The sequence below is a fragment of the Cryptomeria japonica genome, chromosome 3 (genome assembly GCF_030272615.1).
Source record: "Cryptomeria japonica chromosome 3, Sugi_1.0, whole genome shotgun sequence".
Lineage (NCBI taxonomy): Eukaryota > Viridiplantae > Streptophyta > Pinopsida > Cupressales > Cupressaceae > Cryptomeria > Cryptomeria japonica.
In genome coordinates, this window is record NC_081407.1 from 912,811,979 (window position 1) to 912,837,725 (window position 25,747).

General features: G+C 38.3%; 1 protein-coding gene across 2 annotated transcripts; it reads right to left on the reverse strand.

The window, feature by feature from the left end:
• Nucleotides 1–1,348: 1,348 nt before the first annotated feature.
• LOC131072479 (aspartic proteinase oryzasin-1) lies at nt 1,349–13,045 on the reverse strand. 2 transcript variants are annotated; one of them, XM_058008673.2, is made up of 14 exons: nt 12,894–13,045; nt 12,211–12,587; nt 11,866–11,926; nt 9,203–9,297; nt 9,007–9,119; nt 8,590–8,758; nt 8,421–8,460; nt 8,189–8,253; nt 6,927–7,040; nt 6,619–6,683; nt 6,226–6,388; nt 5,861–5,980; nt 1,931–2,019; nt 1,349–1,842 (listed from the first exon to the last, which is right to left on the reverse strand). In XM_058008673.2, the coding sequence occupies exons 2-14, from the start codon at nt 12,571–12,573 to the stop codon at nt 1,758–1,760; spliced, it is 1,542 nt and encodes a 513-aa protein (XP_057864656.1). In that variant the 5' UTR covers nt 12,574–12,587; nt 12,894–13,045; the 3' UTR covers nt 1,349–1,757. The 2 variants fall into 2 exon arrangements, with proteins under 2 accessions (XP_057864656.1, XP_057864723.1); XM_058008740.2 differs by having other exon boundaries at nt 12,716–12,895.
• Nucleotides 13,046–25,747: the final 12,702 nt, after the last annotated feature.

The window sequence follows — 25,747 nt, forward strand, 5'->3', positions numbered from 1 at the left end:
TATTTTCTATGAATTCACATCCCTCACTTTTTCATTAAAAAATGAATTTTACAGTAAAACCCTAATTAGAAAGAGTCGAGAAAACGGTCTCAATGATTCTTTTGAGTGAAGGTCATAATAACTAAGCATTGATTTAAATGGGCACCGCTATGGAAAGCATACGCAAAATTTCACACCCCTGTTCCAGATATAATGATTGTGCCAAAGCAACTGGTCCATATTTTCTCTGCCAATCAACATTTGTGATGGTGAAGATTATCCACTTCCCAATCTCCCAGGAAAATTCTTCACCCCAGCAATTGGTTACAGTAAGGTTCAGAAACATATATTGCCTCTTCGCTAAGAAACAGAAATGAGTTACACCACCACTAAAACTGCCAGCAATCAAATATCTCCAGGCATATTGAATCTTTTCCATTTTTTATGAATAATAGTTTTGTTTCAATTTTTTATTTTTTTTTGGTCATCGGTTTCAGTTGCTGCACTGTTCCGTGGAGTCTCGGGACAGTGGGACAGGTCTCGAATATGGAGACAAGTGCTCCTCACAAGATTTGGGGTGTGCCTCCACCACCAAACCCACGCTAAGATCTTTGAAACACGAGATTTTATCACTATATTTTCTATAGTGTTAAATCCTTACTATTTCTGACCAAATCTTCATCCTTCCAGAAACTGAAATAAATAAAAAAAAAAAGAAAAAAGAAAAAAGATTGAAGTTAAAAATCTTACCAAAGAATCTAACTACTCTATAAACACTGAGGGCTAGTATTGTACGCTTACTCTCGCCCTTCCTAATGTTTACAAGCAACCGATTAAACCTTGGCTAATACTCTCAATTTTCTTATTCAAATCCTTAGTCTTGCAGCCTCTTCACTTTTTTCACTGCTTAGGGTGGGTGAAGCCCAGGTGGGTGAATTATTGGCTCAAAACTAATGTAGCCTGGGAATTTCTAATGCTTTTAGAGATGCAATTGAATTCTCCAAGGGAAATAGCAATTGGAACCTTTATTCACAATACGATAACAAACTTCATTTAAACAGTATCACACAGCGTATATCATATTGACCACCTCTTTAGAGTAATAAAAGTACAAATCCATGCATTTCATCTTTATCAGCACTTGCAACTGCTCAAAAATAACGTAATAAAATATAAACAAGTCAATAGAAGTTAATGCATTGACTCCCACTAGAATTAGAATTAAGATATAATTAGCGTTCCTAGTAAAGGTAGAGGGACGTGAAAGCAATTTCCCTGCAGGTCATTGTACTTCAAAGAGCGTTTTCAGAAGGTCTATTTTGATGCAGCAATAATCACATATATTCTGAACAATTCTTTAACGCAAAGGTAAAATTGTAAAATAAATACAATCATATACATATATCATTCTAAAGTGATTTCATATACATATCTTATTCTAAATAATCATTTTAAGCAAAAAGCAATTTTCTGTCATTTTGTTTACACAACCAAGTAATTGACGAACACCGTCCAGATGAACGAGCAAGTCATAACAAGTTCCTTCCTGGAGCGTACATGGTTGTTTTGCTGTACATATGTAAGTTTACAACGGTAACATTGTAAAACGACTGTGTAGAATTAAGAAACCAGATACTTAAGATACTCTACACAAGAAAATATCCAAGTACTAAAAAAGATTAAATTTGAAAGTTTTGATATGATGAAGTAACGTGCATGGTTTGCCTATACGCAATATTACACTAATTGTTCACTGCAGGCAATTTATATGTACATTATCAGACAGCTTCTGCAAAGCCTACTCTTAAGTTCCCGTAATCAAAAACTGTATGGAACGCACCCATGAAAATATCACCGAGAATCCTGCCAAAAAAAAAACGTTAATTAAAAAACTACATACACTAAATCTAGATTTGCAAATGGATAAGAAATTGTTTAAGGCGCAACATACCATATAGGCCCCAGTGGGGGAGGAACATCCAAACCCATGAATCCACTTATGCACTGAGTCGCAGCACCTTCGCCGACTTTAAGAATATACTGCCAGCCACAATGAACATATAAAACAATAATTAGGCATCTGACTAAAATCAAGTTAAAAAATATCCATAGACCAGGGTACAAACAATTGGAAAGTGTCGCTAATAATACTGGTGTAGGAAGAATTTATATCAAGCAAGTACATATCACTTGGCAGATACATTTCGAAAAAGTATGAAATTCTAGCTGGTCACAACATTAAAAGGGGTGTTTAGTGTCAGGGTTACCAAAGTCACTCATGCAGATGGACGATTCTCACTATCTGTGAATGCAGACTTCTACTTATTACCCCCGTCCTATTCCAAGCGATTATTATTTTCCAAGCCGAGGGATTATTCTCTATGAAAATCCAAACTTATACTTCACCCAGTCATATTCAAAGCGAACAATATTCTCGATGCTCCACCGTAAGGTGGTCTCTTTTTAGACCTTAATCTTCCATGAAGCCGTTCTATTACAGTAACATAGTGTCCTCCAATCACAAATCTTATTTGCCCTCATCTCCAAATATTAAGAACATTCACTGCCTGTACAAACCCTTTCAGATTCCCTTCCCTTGTTGAAAAGGTAACTGTAACAACCTCAATTTATAAATCATTTTTGTCCAGACTGTACTTACAAGCTATGTCACCGGATTTGCCGAATTTCATGGTTGAAATTTGAAATTTGGCGAACGTATAATATTCGTTAAAATTCGTTGCTAAATTCGTACAGAACAATTTTTCTCAGGTTTTTTTTAAACAGAATTCTTTGTGCTCGCAACTAGGGCACAGTATATTTCTTTGTGCAACGGGCCACGATGGGTGAAAGATGTTATGCGCGACGGGGCATGCCACCACGTTATTGCATGGAAACTCACGAATTGCACTGAGTTGCGGGCCACGATGGGTAAAAGATGTTATGCGCTACGGGGCATGCCACCACGTTATTGCATGGAAACTCACGAATTGCACAGAGTCGCAGTGCCATGACGACTCTTACTATTCGTTCTCCCTGGCTGAATGGAAACCCGCGGATTGCACATTTTCCTCCTTGGTGGATGACACTTTTGTTGCCGTTTGCTCGAAGTTTGGATGGACTCACCACTTCATCTGGAGATTTTATGTTTTTTTATGTACAGTTGTTTTAAATTTTAAAGCTTTTTTATAGTTTAAAATTTTTTAAAACGTAGATTTTGTATTTTAATAATTTACGATTATTAAAAAATTAATATTATTTTATTTATATTTACACATTTTTAAAATTAACATTATTTTAATTGTTTTTTTTAATATTAATATTTAATATTTAAGCATATTTATTATCAACTTAGTATACTATTATTTTAGACTTTAATATTTATAAATTATAATTTTGTGAATATATTACTTGTATTTTAAATAAATTATAATTTTGTGAATATATTAATTGTATTTTAAAAAAATAAAATTATATAAATGAATTTAATTTCCAGATTTTTGCCCTTGCCGAACTTCATCCGAATTGAACTTCATCCGAATTTTATGGTTGCTGAACTTGAATTCGAATTGGAACCTGGTGACTTAGCTTACAAGTATCCTCACATGTAGTGCATATGCAAACAATACATGGAGTCGGAGAAAAGACCATTTAGTGATAAAAAATATATATGGTTACTTTATTCAGATCTGGAAGGTTCCATAGTATAGCAGATCCTGCAGGTTCACTTGCACCAAGGTGTGGGTCACTTGCAGCACTACTGTAGTTGTGGATCGAGCATGCTGAAGGTGTTCATTTGCCATTCAAAATAGCAAAAAGGGTCCCTTCAAGTAGTTGTTCCTGTCATTGTGCGGGACATTTGGACGTCTTTCTTCTGTTGGAAATTCCAACACACAGCAATTCTTATTGCTTTCAGCAATGCTTTAGCGAGCGCAAGAAAGGATGGACAGGTGTGTTTGGCAAGTGGTTATGTAGGCACATTGTGGCATCAATCAGTTCTGGGCAAATAGAAGCAGCTAAGTGTTAATTCAGGGCAGAGAACAAAGGGAATGATTCGTCTCTTGCAGAAGTGCCGTCATGTTTTGTATCATCCATATTTGCCTCTTTTATAACTGGTTGGCGAGGTTAGGTCAGCAGCCATTTTGTGCATTGCTGGAAGGTTGTTCCTCTCCTAGAAGCCGCAGCTGTTTCTTTCCCCTTGGTGAGCAACAACCTTTCCCTTTGCTGGCAGGGATAAAGCTCATTTGGATTGCCAATATGGACTTTAATCATTGCTATGTTAAGCAACTGGCCCACTTCCATGTGCAGACGAAAGGATTAAAGGCAGCAGATGGGTCACCAGATAAGCAGGTTGGCTAAACAACAGGACTCCCATTGCTAGTTCAACGAGGACAAAAGGTGTGCAGGGTTCCTGTGAGGCACAGGAGCACAGTGGAGGCAGAGGAGGCTGTACAAGTATCATACAGCTCCATCATGCTCATTGTAATGGTATAATCTCCATGTATTGATACTCTGATAGCTACCCTTCTTTCCTAGAGTTTTTCACCTATTTGGGTTTTCTTGCGTTTTATATCGTGCTATGCATTTTACGTTTTGCATGCCCTGTGCTATTTAGTAATTCTAATATGTATGCTGTTGCATGTTGATTAGCCTTTAGCGCATCATATTCTGGGAGATGCAGTCTAGAGCTAGTGAACAATTTGTGTTTGTTGTATCCCTAGGAATCTAGACCCAGTGATTCGGATCATTTGGCCTTTAGAAGTGAAAAATTGATTATGGGATTTGGAATAGACATCTCTTTAAAGACTGGCAATTTCTCATCATCTCTGATTTACTGAAGATCAAAGGCATGTCATTGTTTGCTAACTCTCCATGTACTGGCACTGTCTTTAGTCACTTGATGCTGGTAGCATACCCACCATTGAGTTTTTCACTCATTTAGATTTTCTCCAATTGAAATCTTATGCTGTGTCCCGTGTTATTTGGTAATTCAAATATTTATGTTGCTGCGTGTTGATTAACCTTTATAGCAATGGATGCTGAGAGATACAATTTAGAGCTAGTGAAGAATCTATCTTTGATGCATTCCCCTACGGTTATAAACCCAGGGAGATTATGGACCATGTGGCCTTCAGAAATGAAATTTTGATTATGGGATTTGAGATACATCACTTCTTCAAAGATTGGCAATTCCTCAAAACAATCCTGATGCACTGAAAATTGGAAGTGAAAATTTGATTATAGGATTTGAGGTAGAGCACCTCTTCAAAGATTTGGCAATTCCTCGTAACAATCCAGATGTACTGAAGACCAAAGGAATGACATTGTTAGCTCAAAAGTTTATTCAAAGATGTGCAATGGAGGTGCAGGCAGATCTGCATGGGCCTCGTAAGAATTGCATTGGTAATATATTTGCATGTGTTTATCGAAAAGGCCTAAAGACTACCATCATACTACAACTAATAAGACTCTCTGCCTAACTCTTCAGTTTCTCTTTCCTGGCGCCGTCTTAACTTGCATTTGGAGTATCTCTATTTTACATTTCTGATTTCAGACTTGTAGTAACCTTGACCATTCTACTTGAAGTTCTAATTTCAAAAATATCGGGGTTAGCCACCTGTATTGTATTAAGAATGTTTTCTGGCATTCTGTGGGCAGCAAAAGTTCATGTGCGCCTACCACTGACGTGTAAACGTTGAAAACTATCTTCCAACGTGCATAATAGTTTTAACCAAAATTCATTTTATGTACAATTTCTCAATTACTATTAAGGTTTCAACTTTGCAACCTTTCAAAATAAGAAATTTAAAAAAATCCAGAAGAGTAACCAAACAAGATAGCCATTTTGCTAAAATGGATAGCCTTGTGTGTAATTAAGACAAACCTGGTCTGCTGTGAGACTGAATTTTTCACTTCCAATAGAAAACGTAACAGTTGGCATGCTTGATATTTTATCACAGTCAACAACTGATTCTCCATTCGGGCTCGGCAATCGTTCACAGAGCTGAACATGACAAATTCAATAGTCTTGAGCATCGTCTCAAAATATTTGAATTAAAAAATTCTCACTGTCCATGTCATATCAACCATCAACACCTAATAGTAGCATTGCATCCAAAATGACTAAATCAAGAGAACAAGAAAATCTTAATAACCAAATTAAAACCAGATAGGATAAGAGAAACTTATAACTCACTGCCAGTATTGCATCAAAAAATAACAAAATAGATAACAAGGAAGTCTTATAACCTGATTCATGTAGGTGAGAATCTGTTCCTTAGTCTGGTTTTGGGAAACTTGGTTCTGCATCCACACAACTGCCATCTGACAAGCAGTGCACATTGCATCGTTGGAACCAGAAGAGGCCTCAGTTTCTCGAGCTTCTTTATCTACAACACTAGCTATACCCATGCTGCATAATCATGAACATCAACGAGTCAAAAGGACTAAAACATAATTATTTTCCATAATCAAATGCGAATAGCAAGTTCACTAAATGTTTTTTACAGAGTTTACTGAAAACCAAGTTGCCCCTAGGATTATAGCAATTGCAGAAAGGTACAGTTGGAGACATCATAGATGTAGACATGGCAAACGTGATAGCAAACAATTCCTATCAAATAGAAATAAAGGGAATCTGACCTGACATCCCTTTGACCATCATAAGAGCACAAGCCGATCTGAGAACAAACCTTCTGAGGACTTGTCTGCAAACATGTCACTCTTTTTAGAACACATCAACATCAAACCATGTATCCACTAAACACAAAAGGAATAGCTTTCAACACTAAACTACTTCACATGATAACCATGCACAACTAAGTGTCACTAATTGTATTACACATGCACTAGTCTTAATAGCACGTTCTGAGAACTAAAATGCAAATTTTCACATATTTTTTTGCCAAGCATTGGTCATAACTCATAATATACTTAACCAAAAAACAGACCTGTGCCATCAGGAGCTCAAATATCATATCACCGTACTGTGATATTACAGTTTTGCATTCTTGGCTGACAATACCAGATGCACCAATTGCATGGTTGACTTGTGTAACAATACCCTATATCACAAACAACAGAAACATGCTTCTCAGACAGTTTGTTTTCAAATATATATATAGCAGAATACACAACAATTGCAAAATTTATCTTTTTCAACATCCATAACATGATGGCAAAATTATATCTATTATTATATTATATATTACAAACAATTCACCATCCCCAACTATTTGATATTATCCATTCCATATTGATTATAGATTGTACAAACTAATAATATAATTACAGCTCCATGTTGAGTGAAATAAAATTCTTTCAAATTATCTTTATGATCCATGAGGGGCAGGTCCGATGTTTTTCATCAGAGCCATCATTGGTTAAAATTCTTTCAAATTATCTTTATGATCCATGAGGGGCAGGTCCGATGTTTTTCATCAGAGCCATCATTGGTATCCACTCCATGATGACTATTGTATTCATATCAAAGGTTCAATTTCTAATAAGCTATTGTTTAATTTCTCTTGAGAAATTCTAAAGCTCTATTTCCAATCTTTTCTAACAAATCTGCCTGTATCATACTTGTACAAAAAGGTTTCCATTTCTCTTACACCAGCTAAATACTTTATGCTGCAGTGTTCAAACCATTTTCTATCACACTGAAGAACTTTTTAATTTTACATCTAAAATCAAATATTTCTGTACCCTTATATCTTTGAATATTTTTGTATGAGAAATGCTGTCCTCTAAATTAGACAGCATAAAACTATCAAATCAATTAAAAACATTGTCTTTTGTTGAGACATGGACCACCTAGGACTCGAACCTAGGACCTTCCATACACTGCTGGAGTGCTCTACCACTGAGCTACTGGCCCCTCTTGGAACAGTCCATCGTCGGTCCGGGTGTGGCTTATTTCCAACACCAACACCCCTCTTATGCCACACCTCTCGTGTTCTTGGGGCTTCTAGCCTGGACCTGGCTCTGATTACCATGTTGAGACATGGACTCGAACCTAGGACCTTCCATACGCTGCTGGAGTGCTCTACCACTGAGCCCATCGTCAGTCCGGGTGTGGCTTCTTTTGAACACCAACATCTTTCAGTATTACTTTTATACAAAAATGTTGCACATTTTAGAAATGAACGTAAGCTAAAGAGTAATTTGATGGATAGTATGATGATAACAATTTAAGGTGATCCACAATTACCGTTGGACCAGCTAGCAGGGAAGTTCCAGAATCTGCAATGGCAGCACAGCCTCCAGCACAGAAGCCTGAAATAAAATGTCATTCATTATTTCTAAAAATTCATTACAGAATATTTAAGTATTATAACAAAACAAAACAAAAAGATAAACACAGTCAAATCCAGTAGCAACTTCATGATTAGAATATTCAAGTATTATAACAAAACAAAAAGGTCCAGAAAGCATTTTGTCACCTGTTGATTCATCACCAACAAGAAAGTCTCCCATATCAAACTGAAAAATTTTACAACAATAAGTTAGAACAGTGGAAGGATCGACGGCCCTCCACCCAGAGTATGGTATTGTCTACTAAAAGGATACACAAACCCTTTCATAAAATATCAAAATCATTCTACACCCTACCTGCCAATATCCCTTTCTTGTAACAGGCACATAGGTATGGTTTCCCTTAAAGTGGTTAGCATCAACACCTCCAAACACAATCTCCCCGCCCTCCTCTTCATCTGCATTCCTGTTCATCCAAAATGAAAAGACTGGCTCTTGGACAAGGCCCTGGTCAATCATGTTATACCTGTCAAGAAACAGAAAAAAAATCAGTTAAAAAGACTGGAAAAGTGCACGGACCTTTGCAGTGATTAAAGCCTGACACTTTTTATTAAACATAATAAATCAAGCATCATAAAAATTTTGCTTGTTAGAGAAAGACTAAACAACTAGGATAAAAGTTGGTGTGTGCTAGCACTATTAGCACTATAGGAGCAGACTAAGAGATTCACACAATCAAGCAGTTACATATTTGAGAGGACAAACAGCACTCACCAAACTGGCACAACCTTGTCAACAGATATCTCCTGAAATCCAAGTCCTAGAATGCCATCGAACTTGGCCACCAAGAAGGTTAACCCCGGTTCCTTCGTTGTCTCAGCAAAAACCTGCACCACAGAAATTGAACTTCCACAAAATTGTCTATGCAGCTAAAAAAGTGCAATTTAAAATTTTATAATAAAAAACACACCTGGTTTTTCACAACAAGGTCACCAACAGTTACATGATCTTTACTCAAGAAGCCAGATATGGAACCACTGCCGTACTGAATGTCACAAGATTTGCCTTCAAGATCAACAAATAAAAACGCATGAATTGTGGAGCAGGTTCCAAGCATTCCTTCTCAAACAAAATAATCTAAAGCAAAATGCACCATTGAAAAAACATAAAATGTGCACAGTAATCACATTATCTAAAAATTGCATTTGACAGCTGAATTTTTCATAATCCAATTGAATAGTTTCAAGTCAATTTTCAATGCCCCATAATTCATAAGAACCCATCTCTTAAAAGAAAAAATGGCCCATTTAGCACCCATTGCATCTAGGTGATTCTCACAAAGGTGGTATGTGGGACGAAGCACCAAGGCCCTACAGTAGGTCACCCAACTCAATACCACTACAGCTGAAATGCGCTTAGCCATGGAGTTTCACCTACAATAAAGCCCACCTAGCTTACTATGACATTTGCAAAACCTTAAGTAAATGTTGTGCCTTACCAACCATTCAAAGCAGAGCTCCAAAGCTCTTCCATTTTCATGTAAGTGAGGCTTTTCTTGGCGTATCAAATTGTGTGAGGATATGACAAGATTCAACCATGTAATCTGAGTCAATCTTCATCAACACATTTTTCATGAACAATTGTTTACAATAACCCACCTCCCATTACCATGAACGGACCACTTAACCCTCATTGCATCCAGGTGATGCCACAATGGAGAACACTAAGATTTCTAAGGAGATCAACCATCCAAATACTATTCTAGCTCAAGTGGGCTTGATTTTGTAGATGACAAAGTTTCCATCAAAATCATACAAAGTTTCCACCCAAACCCACTTAGTCTGCTACCCCATTTGCAAAACCACCAGCAAATGTTGTCTCATGAATCATTCATCATAAAGTTCCTAACCCATTCATGTAATGATTTTTCAGTATTCCATTGTGCAGTTTCAACTCCATCTTCAGTGACACATATTTGACAAGAATTACTCCATGGAAATACAGAGTCACTAGAAACCTTTAGATTTATAAACATGTAAAATGTATTTATAATTTAGAAATATTCATCTTTAAATATATTCAATCGTACAGTTTTCAACTCCATCTTCATTGACACATATTTGATAAGAATTACTTCACAAAAATTCAGGGTCGCTAGAAACCTTCTGATTTAGAAAGACGCAAAACATTTTCACAAAAATTGGAAATTCATGTTTATATATGTATATATGAACATGAATTTCCAATATTATATTTCCACATGGGTTAAAAATTTAAAATACAGCTCAGTAACCAGCATATGTCCTAATAGTGCATAACCATGTACCTGCCAAATACATGTCAAAATTCTTAAAAAGATGGATGTTTTAGCAAATGAGAATAACCATTCAAGAAGCCAAAAAACTATGAAATGCCAAAAAAGTATAGAGACGGGAAGAAAAACGAGCAAAATTTTCACCACATAAAATGAAAAAACACGAGTACACAGAAAACTCATCAAAAGGTGGCAAACACTTCGTAGGTATATATTTTGATAATTCTTCAAGGTTACAGAAAGCTCACATATATTTTGATACCAACGTAGCAAGCTCACCAGACTCATTGAAAAAATGCCAACCAAAAAATCTAGTCAATACATTTATAAATTAAGATACAAGACTACACATTAAAGTGCATAGAAGTCCAACAAAGCGTGTTCCTGCATGACAACACCAAATGCTTTCAATTTCATACGAGCAAATATCACTTATACAATTCAGAAAAACAGAACCACTCATTTTTACCGAGATATCAAAACGTTAAAAAAAGCTAGATATACAAATAAATTCTGTTAAATGGTTACAAAATAACAACAGATTGCCAATAGTAACTGGGAGGAATCATCCTTCCCAAAATTCAAAATTAGAAAACAGATTTACCAGCACAGAATGTGAATCACAGAGAGTATTCAATAAAATTCTACCAACTCCTAAACAACCGTGACTATGAAAAATAGACTCTGCTATACAATATCAAAAAGCCAGAGAAGAACAACACTCGAAACCTCCTTGAAGTTGAACTTTCAACATCAACTATACAGATAGCAAAAAGCAGAAGTTCTCGGCAAGGTTAGCATACGTCAACAAAAGTACAGGGCATGCCAAATAAACATTATATGAGAGGTGAATTAAAAAACTGAAGTCAATCAAAAACTCCTGTTAAGGAAATCTGGTGCAAACGTTGCCATCATTGATATAAAGTTATAAACTGCTTTTATAATTCGAAATTTTTGGCATTGAGCGCTGCCAAATTTCACTTCCTTTACTGAATTTCAATGCAGGTGGCAGACTATTTCAACAGGATTGTAGGTATTACAGAATATTATTATTTCAAAGAAACAGAATATTATATTTTCAATGAATTTTAGTAATCAAAATTTTAAAATTGAAAACATAATTGATAATTCAAAATACAAGGAAGGAATCCACGACGCCAGCATCACACGTCGACATATTTAATAAACTGTACCGCAATAGGACTATATGTCCGTACACCCAAACCGACAAATAAATAATAATTACAGAGAAAAACAACTGATCAGGTTCATTTATAGATATCTGTAAACGATGAGGTTGAGGGTTTGAAATTAGATACCATCTTTTTCATATGTGCTAGACTGTGATGCCTTGAACTTTGAATGAAAATAACAGGCCAGCTGCACAACAAGAGGAAAACAATTCATTAGTGCAAAATAATATTCTTCTTGAATTTTCAAAAACCTGCTCGATAAATTAATTAAATTAATCCATCAAAATCTATAACTGGGAAACCAAAAAAATTATAAGTCTCCCCACACCTTGTATTCACTGTCTATGCAGATACATTAAACCTAACAATACCACGAAAATTCGTGTGAATAGACCCGATAACTGAACAAATTCTCCACCGACAAACCCCCAAATTTTCTATCAAAAATCAAATTCAATTTGCAGTTCTCACCGAGAAATAGCATTTGGAAGAAGGCACCCAAAGGTTGGAGCTCCCCGTGTCAAAAATAACCGTAAAAGTCTGAGCTGGGGTTCCAATTCCAATCTCCCCATAATACTGAGCATCCAAATAATTCTTCAAAGATACGTAATCACTAGAATCGGACTCCAACTTCGAATTCTCTTGCAGACCAAACTTACGTGTGAGCGCATCAGCAATATCACCATTGCAGGCAGAAATCTTACCAGCCGTTAAGCTAGCTCTATCCAGCCGCTTCTTCTTCAGTCCAACTCTCACCAAACCCTCACCGGCACTAGCAACGCTGGAGAAAAGAATCAAACCCAGAAAAAAACAAGCAACTACCCTCGGCCCCATCTTCAATTCCTAACCTGCAAAAGAAAAACGGCCGAGATGATATCAGTTAAGAAAACCCCAATCTCCTACTTACAACAGAGATTATCAGGCCGAACTGTTAAAGTGCTGAATTGTTCAGAGACATGGCAAGCATGAAACTCACACCAACTAAATTGATCAGTGAAAATAAGCTCAAAGTGAACGAAAAGTCGCTTAAATTCATGGAAAATAGCTCAAATTCGATAAAAATTGGTTTAAAATCGCCAATTTCACAGTTGAAGAACTAAAGATAAGACAATTAGATCGGAAAACTAAAGATAAAGATTAAAATGTTCATCTACCTGAATCAACGCCAGACGAACTCCCAGCTGCAATAACGGAGCATCATTTGGAGTCATGCTTTGATTTATAGTAGAAAAGACCTTGGTAACCGTGGTTAGTTAACCGATGGCTTCATCAATCGACCCTGGTTAAATTAACTGCGGTTAGTCAAACCTCTTGGAATGATCGTTGGGTTAGTCGGTTCGGCTAAGTATCACAACAAATATGGGCCCACGTGTCTAAATCGAAGAGAATATCAAGAAAATAATTCTTTATTTTTTAGGTCGGTTCGAATAATTGTGTTATTTTATACGCCTCGAACCTGGGACTTCATCCTCATTTATTGAGGTTGCCGTGATTGTGAAGCAATTCATGTTTTCACACAGTCCAAATTATAAGGGTTTTTAATTTTATTTTTTCAATCAAGAAGAATGAGAGGTGACCCAAGCTCTTCTTATAATCCTATATGTGATCGATGAGGAATGGACCTCACATACAATCATCACAAGTTAAATTTAGTAAAGAAGTGGACCCAATGACCTAAATTGGACAATTTGGACAATTTGTTTGGGTCAGATTTCTTATGTGTTTTTGACTTGACCAAATAAGTTTAATGTGTTTTTTTCTTCTTTCTTTTTCTTTTTCTTTTTCTTTTTCTTTTTCTTTTTTTTTTTTCTCTATTTTCTTTTTTTTTTTCTTTTTTTTTTTTATATATTTTTCATTATATATTAAAATTTTAATGAATGAATGAATGAATGAAGATTTTTAATGATGTTCATGAGATCGGGGAGTTTATGGGATCGAAACGGAGAACAACACAATGATCTTAAAAGAATCAACTCGTCAATCAATCCAAAAAATAGTCTAAGGGCGATCAGTAATACTTGTTGATTTGATTTCTTCTGCTATGAATCTTAACCAAGTAATATGTTGCTTGAACAATTCATTCTTCTTCGAACAAGGTATTTAGAGACCAAGTAATAGTTCAATTGGTTGAGCATAATAGGTGAAGATGATAGTTTGTGGTTAAAAAATCATTCCTCAAATATTCAAACCCCTTGACCTTAGAAGTGCTAGCAAAAGTCAAAATATTTAAGGTTGAGCCCAACTCAATTGGTGAGAGCTCCTTGTGGTAGGCACAAGGTCACAAGGTCTAGTCTCCCCCTAACCACCTGATACCAAAGGGAGTGTGGGAGTGTTGCACCAGTTAAAAATATATATTAATTATTTTTTCTATTGTATGATTCAAATAAATGAATTCTTAATTTGCATATAAGGATATGGCGATGACATGTTGATGACTTGGCACGAGTGACCCACCAAGTCATCGAAAAAAGAACAAACCAAAAAGTGAAACATTTAATTTTAAAATCCCTTACTGGCAGCATGCTTTGATTGCCTAGGAAATGTATGAGGACATGGAATACAGGTGGTGAGTATCTATATTGAGAATGGCATATCGCACGATCGGGATAAGCAAGCAAATATCTCGTAATGAATGGGTAATATTTGGAGGACAAAGAGGGATAGCGAAAACATTACTGCTAAATTTGTGCCAAGGATTTATTGCGGGTGATGGGCGACTATTTAGGGAAGGGCTAAGTGGATGTATTCCATAGTAACCCATCAAAGCTAGAGTTTGGTTGAGGAGAAGTGTGTTGTAGAAGATGGATACGCCCATTGTATTAGAAACCTCAAAGCAACAAATAGCTTTCTTGGGGAAATATCAAACAAGAGGCTACTCTCATTAATGGAGACCAATCATCCCCTTGTCCTGCATGCAATGAAGAAGATATTGGGGGATGAATTCTTGAAAGTGTATCAACACTATAGGGTCAATGCGAACATCCCAACCATGTTCTTAGCAATGCTAGTCTATATGGGTGTCAGTAAGCGAAGGGTGGAGAAGGTTTGCCAAATGATTTTTCAATACACCTTCTTGGGAGAAATAGATGTGGTCTTGGACAACATCAATGGGAATTTTCGCATCTCGTTGGCGCAAAATTATCACATGTCACTGGGCAAAGGTGTAGAAGTCAAAAAGTATCTAATTGTTCAAACCCTAGAACCAGAGAGGTTGAAGCTCTATTGGTCAGAGAAGGACCGAAACACCACCCTTGTTTTGAGAATCACGGGTGTATGCGGGAAAAGTGAGCGAATAAAACTAAATATATAAAAATATTGTTAATACTAGTCCACACACACACACAGGACTTCTTGATGCAAGTTATGGAGTAACGTAGTGTTACTCAGCTTCCTAAGGAGGGTCCCATGGTTCTCTATCTCACAATGTCCCTCAAACCAACGTTTTTGCTCTCAAATCATTGAGCAAAATGGTTTAGGGATGGCAAATATGAGAATGAGAGATGCTTTTGATTGATTTAGTATGAAATAGATATGAAGCTATGTATGATGCTAAAAATGCAATAAACTAGATGATAAGATGACAAGGTTAGTATGAATACTATCCTATCATACTATATTTAGTCTATGATTGAACTAAAATGATAAAGAAAGTAATCTAAGCATGCATATTTGATCTAAAAGAGGCTAAATGAAGAGCATAAAGATGATGAAAAAGCTTGTAAGTATTTGAGCATAAGTATAATGCTTCAAATTTGAAAGATGATTGTTAAGAATGGAGAAATGAGGGCTCTATTTATAGCACAAACAGGGCAATGGATGGTCAGGATTGAAAGGTTTAATCAAGGGCCAGGTTTGAAAGTTGGGGATCCATGTGCACAATTGGCACCAATGAAATGGTGACAAGTGTCAACATAGGATTGGGTTGAGAGAAGAGGTTGGAGGCATTAAAGGCCTGAGAAGACCTCATGGTTATCTAAAGGCTAAGGGTCAAGTCTGAGTTAGGCTTACCCACTAGATTAAGAGTTAATCCAAGGATAAACCTTTGTGCAAATGATTAAGAGATAATCACGGTCAAAGCATTAATGGCCCGATGAGACCCTTGGGTTGGATAGAGTTTGAGTCAAAACAAATGTTTTAACCATGTGGGAGGGTTTGAATTAACCATTAATGGTTATTGGAGACTTTGAGGATTAAGTGGTTGAAGGTTGGAAGCCTTCAATGGTTTTCAAAGACTTTAAGGGTTTTGGTGGTTGAAGGTTGAAAACCTTTAATGGTTATCAAAGACTTTAAGGGTCTCGAGAAGTGACTTCCCTTTGCTTAGGGAGGATGTGACAAAATTTAGAGGAGGGTTAGGTTAATTAGAAGCGATTAGAAGATTCTAGAAGGGATTAGAAATGGGTTTGGGATTTTGCAAGTGGATGAAGGGATAATAGGATTTAATTGAAATAAAGTAATTTAATTCAATTTGGTTGAAGTTTGGGAAATTAAATAAATTAAATTTATTCAATTTGGGATAACTATTTAATTAAATTTGAATTTAATTAAAAGTGGATAGGGGATTTAATTAAATAAAATGATTTATTCATTAAATGGGTATAGTGAATTTAATTTAAATAAATTGAGTAACTTATTTAATTAAATAGATGAATGTGGATAATTTAATTAAATTGGATTTAATTAAATAGAGAAATGAACATAAAATATTCATTTAGGAATATGGTCATTTTTATACATCTACATTTTGCCCCTCTTTGAAGTGACGTGTGTGCACATGTTATTTCAAAGAAAATGATGCCTTATCATGATTTATGATCAAATGCAATTTGTGTCGCTCTTTTATTTGCAAGTTGTGCCCCAGATTTGATGTGTGATGCCCCCTCGGGAGATGAATCAATTTTGAAATTTTTTGATTTAATGTGATAAAGTTCGTATGATGTGTAGGATGTTGTGTATAAAAAAAAGTGTGTAGATTGATTCATCTCCCGATAAGTTATAGCTGTTTTGGTATAGGGGAGACCGCGACCATTATTACAGGGCCAGTTGGCTAACCCTAATTTCATTTTCCTCTTATAAAAGGGGAAAAGGGGTCAAATTAGGTTCATTTGTGCTTTGTTGATTGTGAAGAAAGAGAATTTGCTCTGGAGAGAAAATGTCGATTCCCTATCACAGACACCGTTTTGAGCGCGTTCGGAGGTACCGGAGGCCTGTAGCGCGTGGACCACCAGTAAGTCAACGTTTTTTACCTCTTTTTGACTTTTTGTTTTGTCGTTTTTAGGCGTTTTTTTAATTTTTAAAGTTCGGATATTTCGTTTTAGCGCGTTTAAGGTCTGTTATAGCGCATACGCAGTGTAGAGTAGCGCATCAACTTAAAATTTAGGGGTCACGTCCGAAAATGTTGGTTAGCGCATAGGATTTTTAGGTTAGCGTGTGCACGTAGAACAACGCATGTATAGTGTCGGGTAGTGCGTCGCATCCACAGGTTAGCGCGTAGGACTAACCTAGCACATAGGAGCCACCGGGGTTCGCATAGGAAAGGGGATTTAGTGCGTAGGAATAACCTAGCGCATAGGGCTAAAATGGTAGCGCTTAGGGAAGGGGATTTAGCGCGTAGAGATAACCTAGCGCATAGGGCTAAACGGGTAGCGCCTAGGAGAGATATATTAGCGCGTAGACAGAGTCTAGCGCATATGACAGGTTAGGTAGCGCAGTGGAGGAAAAGAGTAGCGCGTAGATAGAGTCTAGCGCATAGGATAGATAGATTAGCGCGTAGGAGAAACAGCCAAGCGCGTGGGGGTGTTTTAGCGCATTGAAGATTTGTTTTAGTGCATCAGAAAAATTTTGCAATTTTGGCCGAGTTGAAAATGTGTTTTGTGTGCCTGTCGTGTTTTTGATGAATTTACCCAAGATGAGTATTTGTATAACTTGTTTTGATGTGCAATTTTCCAAGTTATGTATAGATATCAAGCTGTTTGTTGTGATCAGAATATGATGTTTTTGCGTGGTCTGTTTCAAGTTCAATGTATGTGAAAGCCTGAGTTGTTTTACAAGCCGATATGGGTTGGAAACTTGAGTTGTTTTACAAGTTTATGTGATTTTGGTACTTGAATTGTTTTACAAGTTTTGATATGGTTTTTGAAGAACTTGAGTTGTGTTACAAGTTGATATGAAATGATATGATTTTGAACTTTGATTGTAGATGAGCAAATTGTTTCATGTTGTTGATGTAAGTTTGATTTTGATATCTTTGTGTTGATGTGGAAACTGATATTGGATATGTTTTTGTTTCTCGACAAGAGCGATTAGGTATTGTGCAATCGAGGGAGAGATTCCCGAGACCATGGACACTGATACCGAGATTGTCACGGGCAGACTTGGACATTATAGAGAGATGTGGATTGTCCTTTCTTCTAGATATGCCTCGGTTCACTGTGAACCGGGGACTTTTGACAGCGTTGGCAGAGAGGTGGCATAGCGACATGAACACTTTTCATTTTGCCACTGGAGAGATGACAGTGACACCGGAGGATTGCTACCGGATTTTGCACATTCCTGTGGTAGGGGCACTGCTACCCTACGAGCAGTCAGAGGAGGGCGGCACAGAGGCACTGCGCCGCATATTTCATGATGAGACTGTCTGTGGATATGAGATTCTTTGGCAGGAGTTTCTGGATTTGGATTATGCACCGCTGCCATCTATATTGGCAGGATTCATTAGGGGATTCCTTTGTCCTGATCGCAGGTCAAAGGGATTTTCAGTGGGATGGGGGCTGGTTTTGGAGCAGATGGTGATGCAGGGGCGGAGATTTTCATGGGGGTCAGCGATGCTGGCCCATCTTTACAGGAGCCTGCATGAGGTAGTATACCTCGGTTACGGCAGTTTATCAGCTGGCGTGACATTATTACAGGTATGGTGCTGGGAGCACATTCCAGCAGCGAGGCTATTGGCGGATAGAGACAGGTCTGTAGGTGCAGCATACGCCTACGGATATAGAGGTTTAGTTGTCCAGCGTAGGCTGGGCAAACTAGAGCATTGGAGGAGGGTTTTTGATGATATTGATACGGTCACCTGGAGACCGTATACAGATTGCGAGGTATGGGCAGAGGATGGGATAGAGATGCCTTTTGTATTCATGATGAGATATCTGATTGGGAGGACCCCGTTCGTCATTGAGCGGTTTTTGGTGACCCGAGTTTTGCGGCAGTTCGGGCGCCAGCAGGGGATTCCTCAGGGAGCGTGCCTTTATGCACGGAGGCAGCAGGATGTGGCTGATTGGGGGCCGACTATTGACAGTGCGGTGGCGATAAAGGAGTTTACAGGGTTAGCTGGGCAGGTCTGGGACTATGCCCCAGAGATACAGGATGCCGGGATGACAGAGGAGTTCGCCCGTTTGTTTACTGCGCGGGCAGTGGCGAGGATCTCAGATCCAGAGGAGATGAGGTCAGCGTTTGATTCGGATGGAGAGGAGGGAGACGGGGGGGATGATGGAGAGGATGGAGGAGGTAGAGGAGCTAGAGGGAGGCGGGGAGGTAGAGGTGTGGAGAGAGCGGTACGGCAGGGGAGGATTGAGAGGGGGAGAGGAGGATTGGCTATCAGAGCCGGGAGAGAGGGGAGAGTGATGGAGGTTTTGGCGGCAGTGGGGGGTGAGGAGGAGATGGTGAGACCAGCTCAGAGGAGGAGGATAGATATACTCCCACCTCCAGTACCGAGGACAAGTCGAGTGGGAGGGGTTCCTCCAGCACAGGGACCACTACGGGTTCGAGTGTCAGGTCATGTGGAGGATGCACAGATCCAGACCCTGTAGATTACCGTTCAGCAGTTACAGGCACAGATTTTGACCTATCAGCGATAGATCTCGCAGTTGACCGCTGAGAGAGATACTGAGATAGAGCGGCGAGGACGAGCGGAGGAGGCCTTGGCGAGTGTAGAGAGAGCAGCGGGGGGTGGTCCATTGAGAGACACCCTGAGAGAGCTGACACAGAGAGTACAGGAGGTTGAGTATTACAGGCGGCATTATGAGGCGGCAGTACCTCGAGATCGACGAGTGGAGAGCTTTGCACAGTCGAGATCGAGTCGATCTCGAACTGTTGGTACCCGATCTGAGAGCCGAGGAGTGACGGGGCCGGCGAGACAGGACCCTCCTGGAGATCCAGGGGCGAGTGTATCGAGAGCGAGACAGGACCCTCCTGGAGATCCAGGGGCGGGTGCATCTATAGCTAGACCATCTCCGTCAGGAGATAGTCATACTTGAGAGACATGGTCTCTGTTGTATTTTTGAGCATTGTACTCTTTGTACTGGACATAGTTTTGAAATATTTGGTACATTTTGGATCATTTTTGAGATATATGGATGGCACCATTTTTGATCATGTGATGTGTAGATGGATGCATGTTTATGTGTGCTAGTGCTTTGTCATATGATGATGTAATGTTTACATAGATGATGTAATGTATGAATCAGGATGTATGCTTTGATATGCTGTGAGATGTATCTTGAAAATGAGATGTATGATTTAATATGCGACTAATTGTAATATGATATGATGTAAAAAAAATGATGTAATAATGATGCAAAATGATATGTAATGAATGAGATAAGAATAATATGTAACTAATTGTAAAATGATATGCCACTAATTGTAAAATGATATGCCACTAATTGTCTTTGGAGCATCTCTCATTCTGTATTTGCCATCCGATATAACCATTTATTTGCTTTCTTTGTAAATATCATCATGGAGCTTTTATTGATTTTTGGATATGTTGAAAATTTATACAAGCATAATGGTATAATTGAACCATAATGACCTGAGAAAAATTTACATGATATTTGATTTTGCAAGATAGCACAAGCGTCAAGGTATAATTGAACCAGGACGACCTGAGTGCGTATTGCGTAAATAGACAAGATTTGATCATTTGTATGCGTGAAGTGGAATCAAGCCTTCAGTGATATTCGATGGATCACGTCGCGAGGCATGTATTCACACAGTACAAGTGATTGCCTCCCAGACAGAAGACTAAGAAAATATTGGAAGTTCCTCATGATCTCTAGCTTTGAAGCTTTTTATGAGATAAGGAGAAGATTCCAATAATTTAAAAAGTTCAAAATGCAAAATAATCAAGACATTGATGCTATAATGCAACATTTAGTACTTCAGAAAATCATCCATCCTTGAGATTCTTGTGTATTGTTTGTGTTTTGGTTGTTGTGATGAAGCGTAGTTGTGCTTGTTGGATGTCATGCTGTCGAGTTTTGCATCTAGTCTTGATGTCTTTGAATGTTTGCAAGATTGATACGATTTACATGCCCCTAGCTGAGTGTACCTCTTGATTGTGAATATATATAGTGATTCCAAGTCATGGTGGTATGCGATAAGAGAATAGATACAGATGGATAACCCAGGATAGAGACTACGCTAAGTATGTCCTGAATGGAGATATGTTAAGTGTCGGGCGATGGCCAATAGTGTTTTGATGGATAAAATGGCATGGATATAGATAAAGGAGCCGTTCTTTCACAAGGGCGCCTGTTTACCAGGTTTTCACCATTTGTTTTTATTGTACTTTGTATTTTTGCTTTTTCTGGATTTTTTTTATTTTATTTTTATTTTTTCGTGCACTAGGCTACCTTAAGTATAGTACTTCTTCAGATGAATGCTGTTAATTGGATCATCGAGCACATCTCCTTCAGAATTTGTTAATTGATAGGCACCTGATCCATAGACTGATATGATGACATAGGGACCCAACCAGTTAGGTTCAAATTTCCCTTTCTTTTCTCGATCTTGTTGATTTCTTGGATTTTCTTTGAGGACTGGATCACCAACCTTGAAGTTGCGAGGAATGACCTTGTGATTGTAACTCCTGCACATGCGCTGCTGATATGCTTTGAGATGAGTATAAGCATGTTGGCATCTTTCATCTAATAGTTCCAGTTCTTGCAGTCGGTTAACTCGATACTCTTCATCAGGGATTAAACCTTTCAAAGAGACTCTAAGAGATGGAATTTCTACCTCTAAGGGTAAAATAGTCTCTGATCCATATACCAATGAATATGGTGTTGCTCCTGTAGGTGTGCGAATGTTGGTCCTGTATGCCTAAAGTGCTGGATTGAGTTGTACATGCCAATCTTTATCTGCATCATTCACTGTTTTCTTGAGGATTTTTAGGATTGTTTTGTTAGATGCTTCTGCTTGACCATTTCCCTGTGGGTAGTATGGTGTAGAAAACCGATGTTGGATTTTGAATTTTTCACATAGTTCCTGTACATCTTGGTTTTTGAAAGGTCGTCCATTATCTGTGACAATTGAACTTGGAATACCATATCTGCAGATTAGATAATTTAGGATAAAAGAGGCAATTTGTTTCCCGGTCACTGTGGTCATGGGAACTGCTTTGATCCATTTTGTAAAGTATTATGTTGCTGTTATAATGAACTTGTGTCCATTTGAAGAGGACGGATGAATTTTGCCAACTAGGTCCAGTCCCCACTGACAAAAGGGCTGCAGTTCCTATGCTGGTGCATGTATCAGATTACCATGGATTTGGCATTTAGGACATTTCTTGGCAAAGTGATATGAATCTTTCTCCATTGTAGGCCAGTAGTATCCCATCCTTAGAAGCTTTTTAGCAAGAGTAGTGCCACTTGAATGTGTGCCACAAATACCTTCATGAAGCTCGTGTAAAGCCAAATCAGAATCATTACGATCAAGACAATGAAGAAGAGTACCATCGAGACCTCGACGATATAGAGTATTAGCGGTAAGGGTGTAACGGGCAGCTTGTCGGATAAAGTTACATTTGGTTACGGGATTGGTCAATGGGTAAGATATTATGCTTGAGGTAGTCGTATATCGATCCATATAGCGGAGAATTGGAACCAGTCAAGGCATAGATAACATGGGATTCGGAGTGGTCATAGGCGGGGGAGAACAGTTGCTCTACCAGGAACTCATAACGAGTCTGTTGCTCAGGAATTTGTAGTAGCGAAGCAATTGTAGCCATTGCATCGGCTGCTTTGTTGTTCAACCTTGGTATTTGCTCGAAGGTGATGTGCACAAAATACTGTTTGAAGTCATCCACCATTCGTTTGTAAGGTAGTAGCTTGTCGTCCTTTGTCTGATAGTTGTTATTAATTTGATTAATGACCAGTTGTGAGTCTCCATAGACTTTTAACTCTGTGATTTTCCATTCTACGGCCATTTTGATGCCTATGACCAGTGCTTCATATTCAGCCACATTATTTGTGCATGGAAACATAAGTTTGTATGATTTTGGCATAGTGTGTCCTTCAGGAGTGATGAACAGAATGCCGGCACCTGAACCATGTTGAGTATAGGATCCGTCAAAGTATAGGGTCCATTGTTTAGTAGAAAGAGCGAGTACATCCCTATCTGGAAATTCAACCTCCATGGTTTGTTTGCCTGGTAGCGGTGCTTCGGCCAACTGATCTGCAATTGCTTGTCCTTTGATAGCTCGTCTTTCTGTGTATTGGATGTCGAATTCACTGAGAATCATGACCCATTTAGCCAATCGACCTGTAAGAGCAGCTTTGCTGAGTAGATATTTGAGAGGATCAATTTTTGCCACTAGCTTTATGGTGTGTGCTAGCATGTAATGTCAAAATTTCTGAGATGCAAAGACTACTGTTAGGCAAGCTTTTTCAATGAATGTATAGTTGAGCTCATAGCCATTCAATGTTCTACTGATGTAGTATATGGCGCGTTCCTTTCCCTGTTGATCTTCTTGTGCCAATAGTGCCCCCAGTGAAATATCTATTGTTGAGATATATAGTATAAGAGGCTTTCCGGCAACTGGTGGTATTAGAACTGGTGGATTCATCAAGTACTGTTTGATTTGATAAAAAGATTTTGCACACTTAGTCTCCCATCTGAACGGTACATTTTTGTGTAGCAAGTGGTTAAATGGTAGACTTTTATCTGCTAATTGAGCGATGAATCGTCTGATTGATTGAAGTCGTCCTTACAGAGATCTAAGTTGGCTGATATTCTTTGGTGGTGGCATGTCCATGATGGCTTGTACCTTTGCTGGATCAACTTCAATACCTTTAGCTAATACTATGTAGCCTAGTAACTTGCCTGATGTAACCCCGAAGACACACTTCTTAGGGTTGAGTCGGACTTGGAATTTTTGCAATCGATCAAAGATCTTTGTTAGGATGTCGAGATGTTCAGCTCTGGTGAAGGATTTTGCTAGTAAATCATCCACATAGTCTTCCATAAATGTGTGCATCATATCATGGAATATGGTTGTCATTGCTCTTTGATAAGTGGCTCCCGCATTTTTTAAGCCAAAAGGCATGACATTTCAACAGTACGTCCCCCAAGGACAGGTGAATGTTGTTTTATCTTGATCTTCAGGAGCTATCTTGATTTGGTTATAGCCTGAGAAACCATCCATTAGTGAGAGCATTGCATGGCCTGCTGTGAGATCTACAATTATGTCGATACTTGGCAGAGGAAAGTCATCTTTGGGACAAGCTTTGTTGACGTCTCTGAAGTCAGTGCATATTCTGATACTACCATCCGGTTTTGATACTGGAACGATATTGGATATCCACTCTGCATAGTCAATGGGTTGGATGAATCCGACGTCTAATAATTTTTTTAGTTCAGTTTTGACCATGAGTGCCACCTGTGGATTCATCTTTCGTAGCTTTTGCTTGACTGGCTTAACTCTGGTAGAGATGGACAAATGATGCATGATTAAGTGTGGATCTACTCCAGGCATATCAGCATATGACCAAGCAAAGTTGATTTGTTGTTCTTTAAAGAAGATGATGAATGTCGATCTTTCTACCTCTGTCAGAGATTCTACAAGATGTATATTTCTGGCTGCTTCTGTGGTACCAATGTTGATTGATTGAGTAGGCTCAATCAATATGGGCGATCGCTCATGAAAGTGCTCAGGAAGGGTGTCAAGTCTCCCATTGTTAGGTGCCTTAAAAAGGTTTTCACCCTCCGATGCGTCCTTTATTTTTACTTTTTTGTGATCTAGAGCTGCCATTGACTGGTTTTCAGCATTAGATTCGTTATTTGATGCATTTTTGCGACTGAGAGACTTGGCACTTCCTGATTGACAGATATCATTATTTCGTTCACTGGTAGAGCCTGTTTCCGGATTTACGGTACATAGGTAATGGACAATAGATGCATCATCTAGGAAAACAGGTATATCACTTGTTTCAGGTTCGTCCCAATCGATGAGGTCCGGAAAGACAAGTGGTAAGGAATCGTTGGGTGGATCAAGTTCGGCTACCGTAAGTGTTAGGATAGAATTTGCATCGTGTTGGGTTTTTGGTTTAAAGAAATTTAGGATTGCGTCGAGGTCCTCGATGGTATCGTCTTCCACATAGATTTGTTCATAATGTTTCTGTTCACTTTCTGGAGCGTCATAGATATGTTGTGGTCCAAATTCAAGAGGTCTATCCTCTGCGTTATGTTCTTCCGGAGAAAGGGATATAGAATCAGTATCATCCAGGATATCAGTAGTAGCATCGGAGCAGGTACCCCATTCATATTCATTGGAATCTATTTCATAGGCATCATCCCAGATTCTATTTGTGTTGTAAACAGGTGTGTTGTACGGTGAAAACAAATCTTTGATGATAGATACTATTTTGATATTTTGTGGTGATTCTGTATCAGATCCATCTTCTACTTGCTGGATTTGTTCATAGACTGTGCTTCTTCGAGGAGGAATAACGGTATTTGAAGATGTCCTGATTTGTTCTTGAGATATTGGTGTTTGAAGATGAGCTACTACTGCAGATAGGGCCTTCTTATGACTTAGAAGTTTTTCCTGATGTAACTTCTGATCTTGACGTTCCCGTGCCTTGCGGATTGTTTCTGCTGATTCAAAAAGTGCTTCCTGCCAGGATTCTTCTTTGTACTTCTTCTTTTCCTTCCATTGAGGTTTGATAGGTAGGTGAGGCGGCCGCTTTAATAGGAACGTGAGTTTAGAACCCAATCCTGCTTTGTTTCTGCT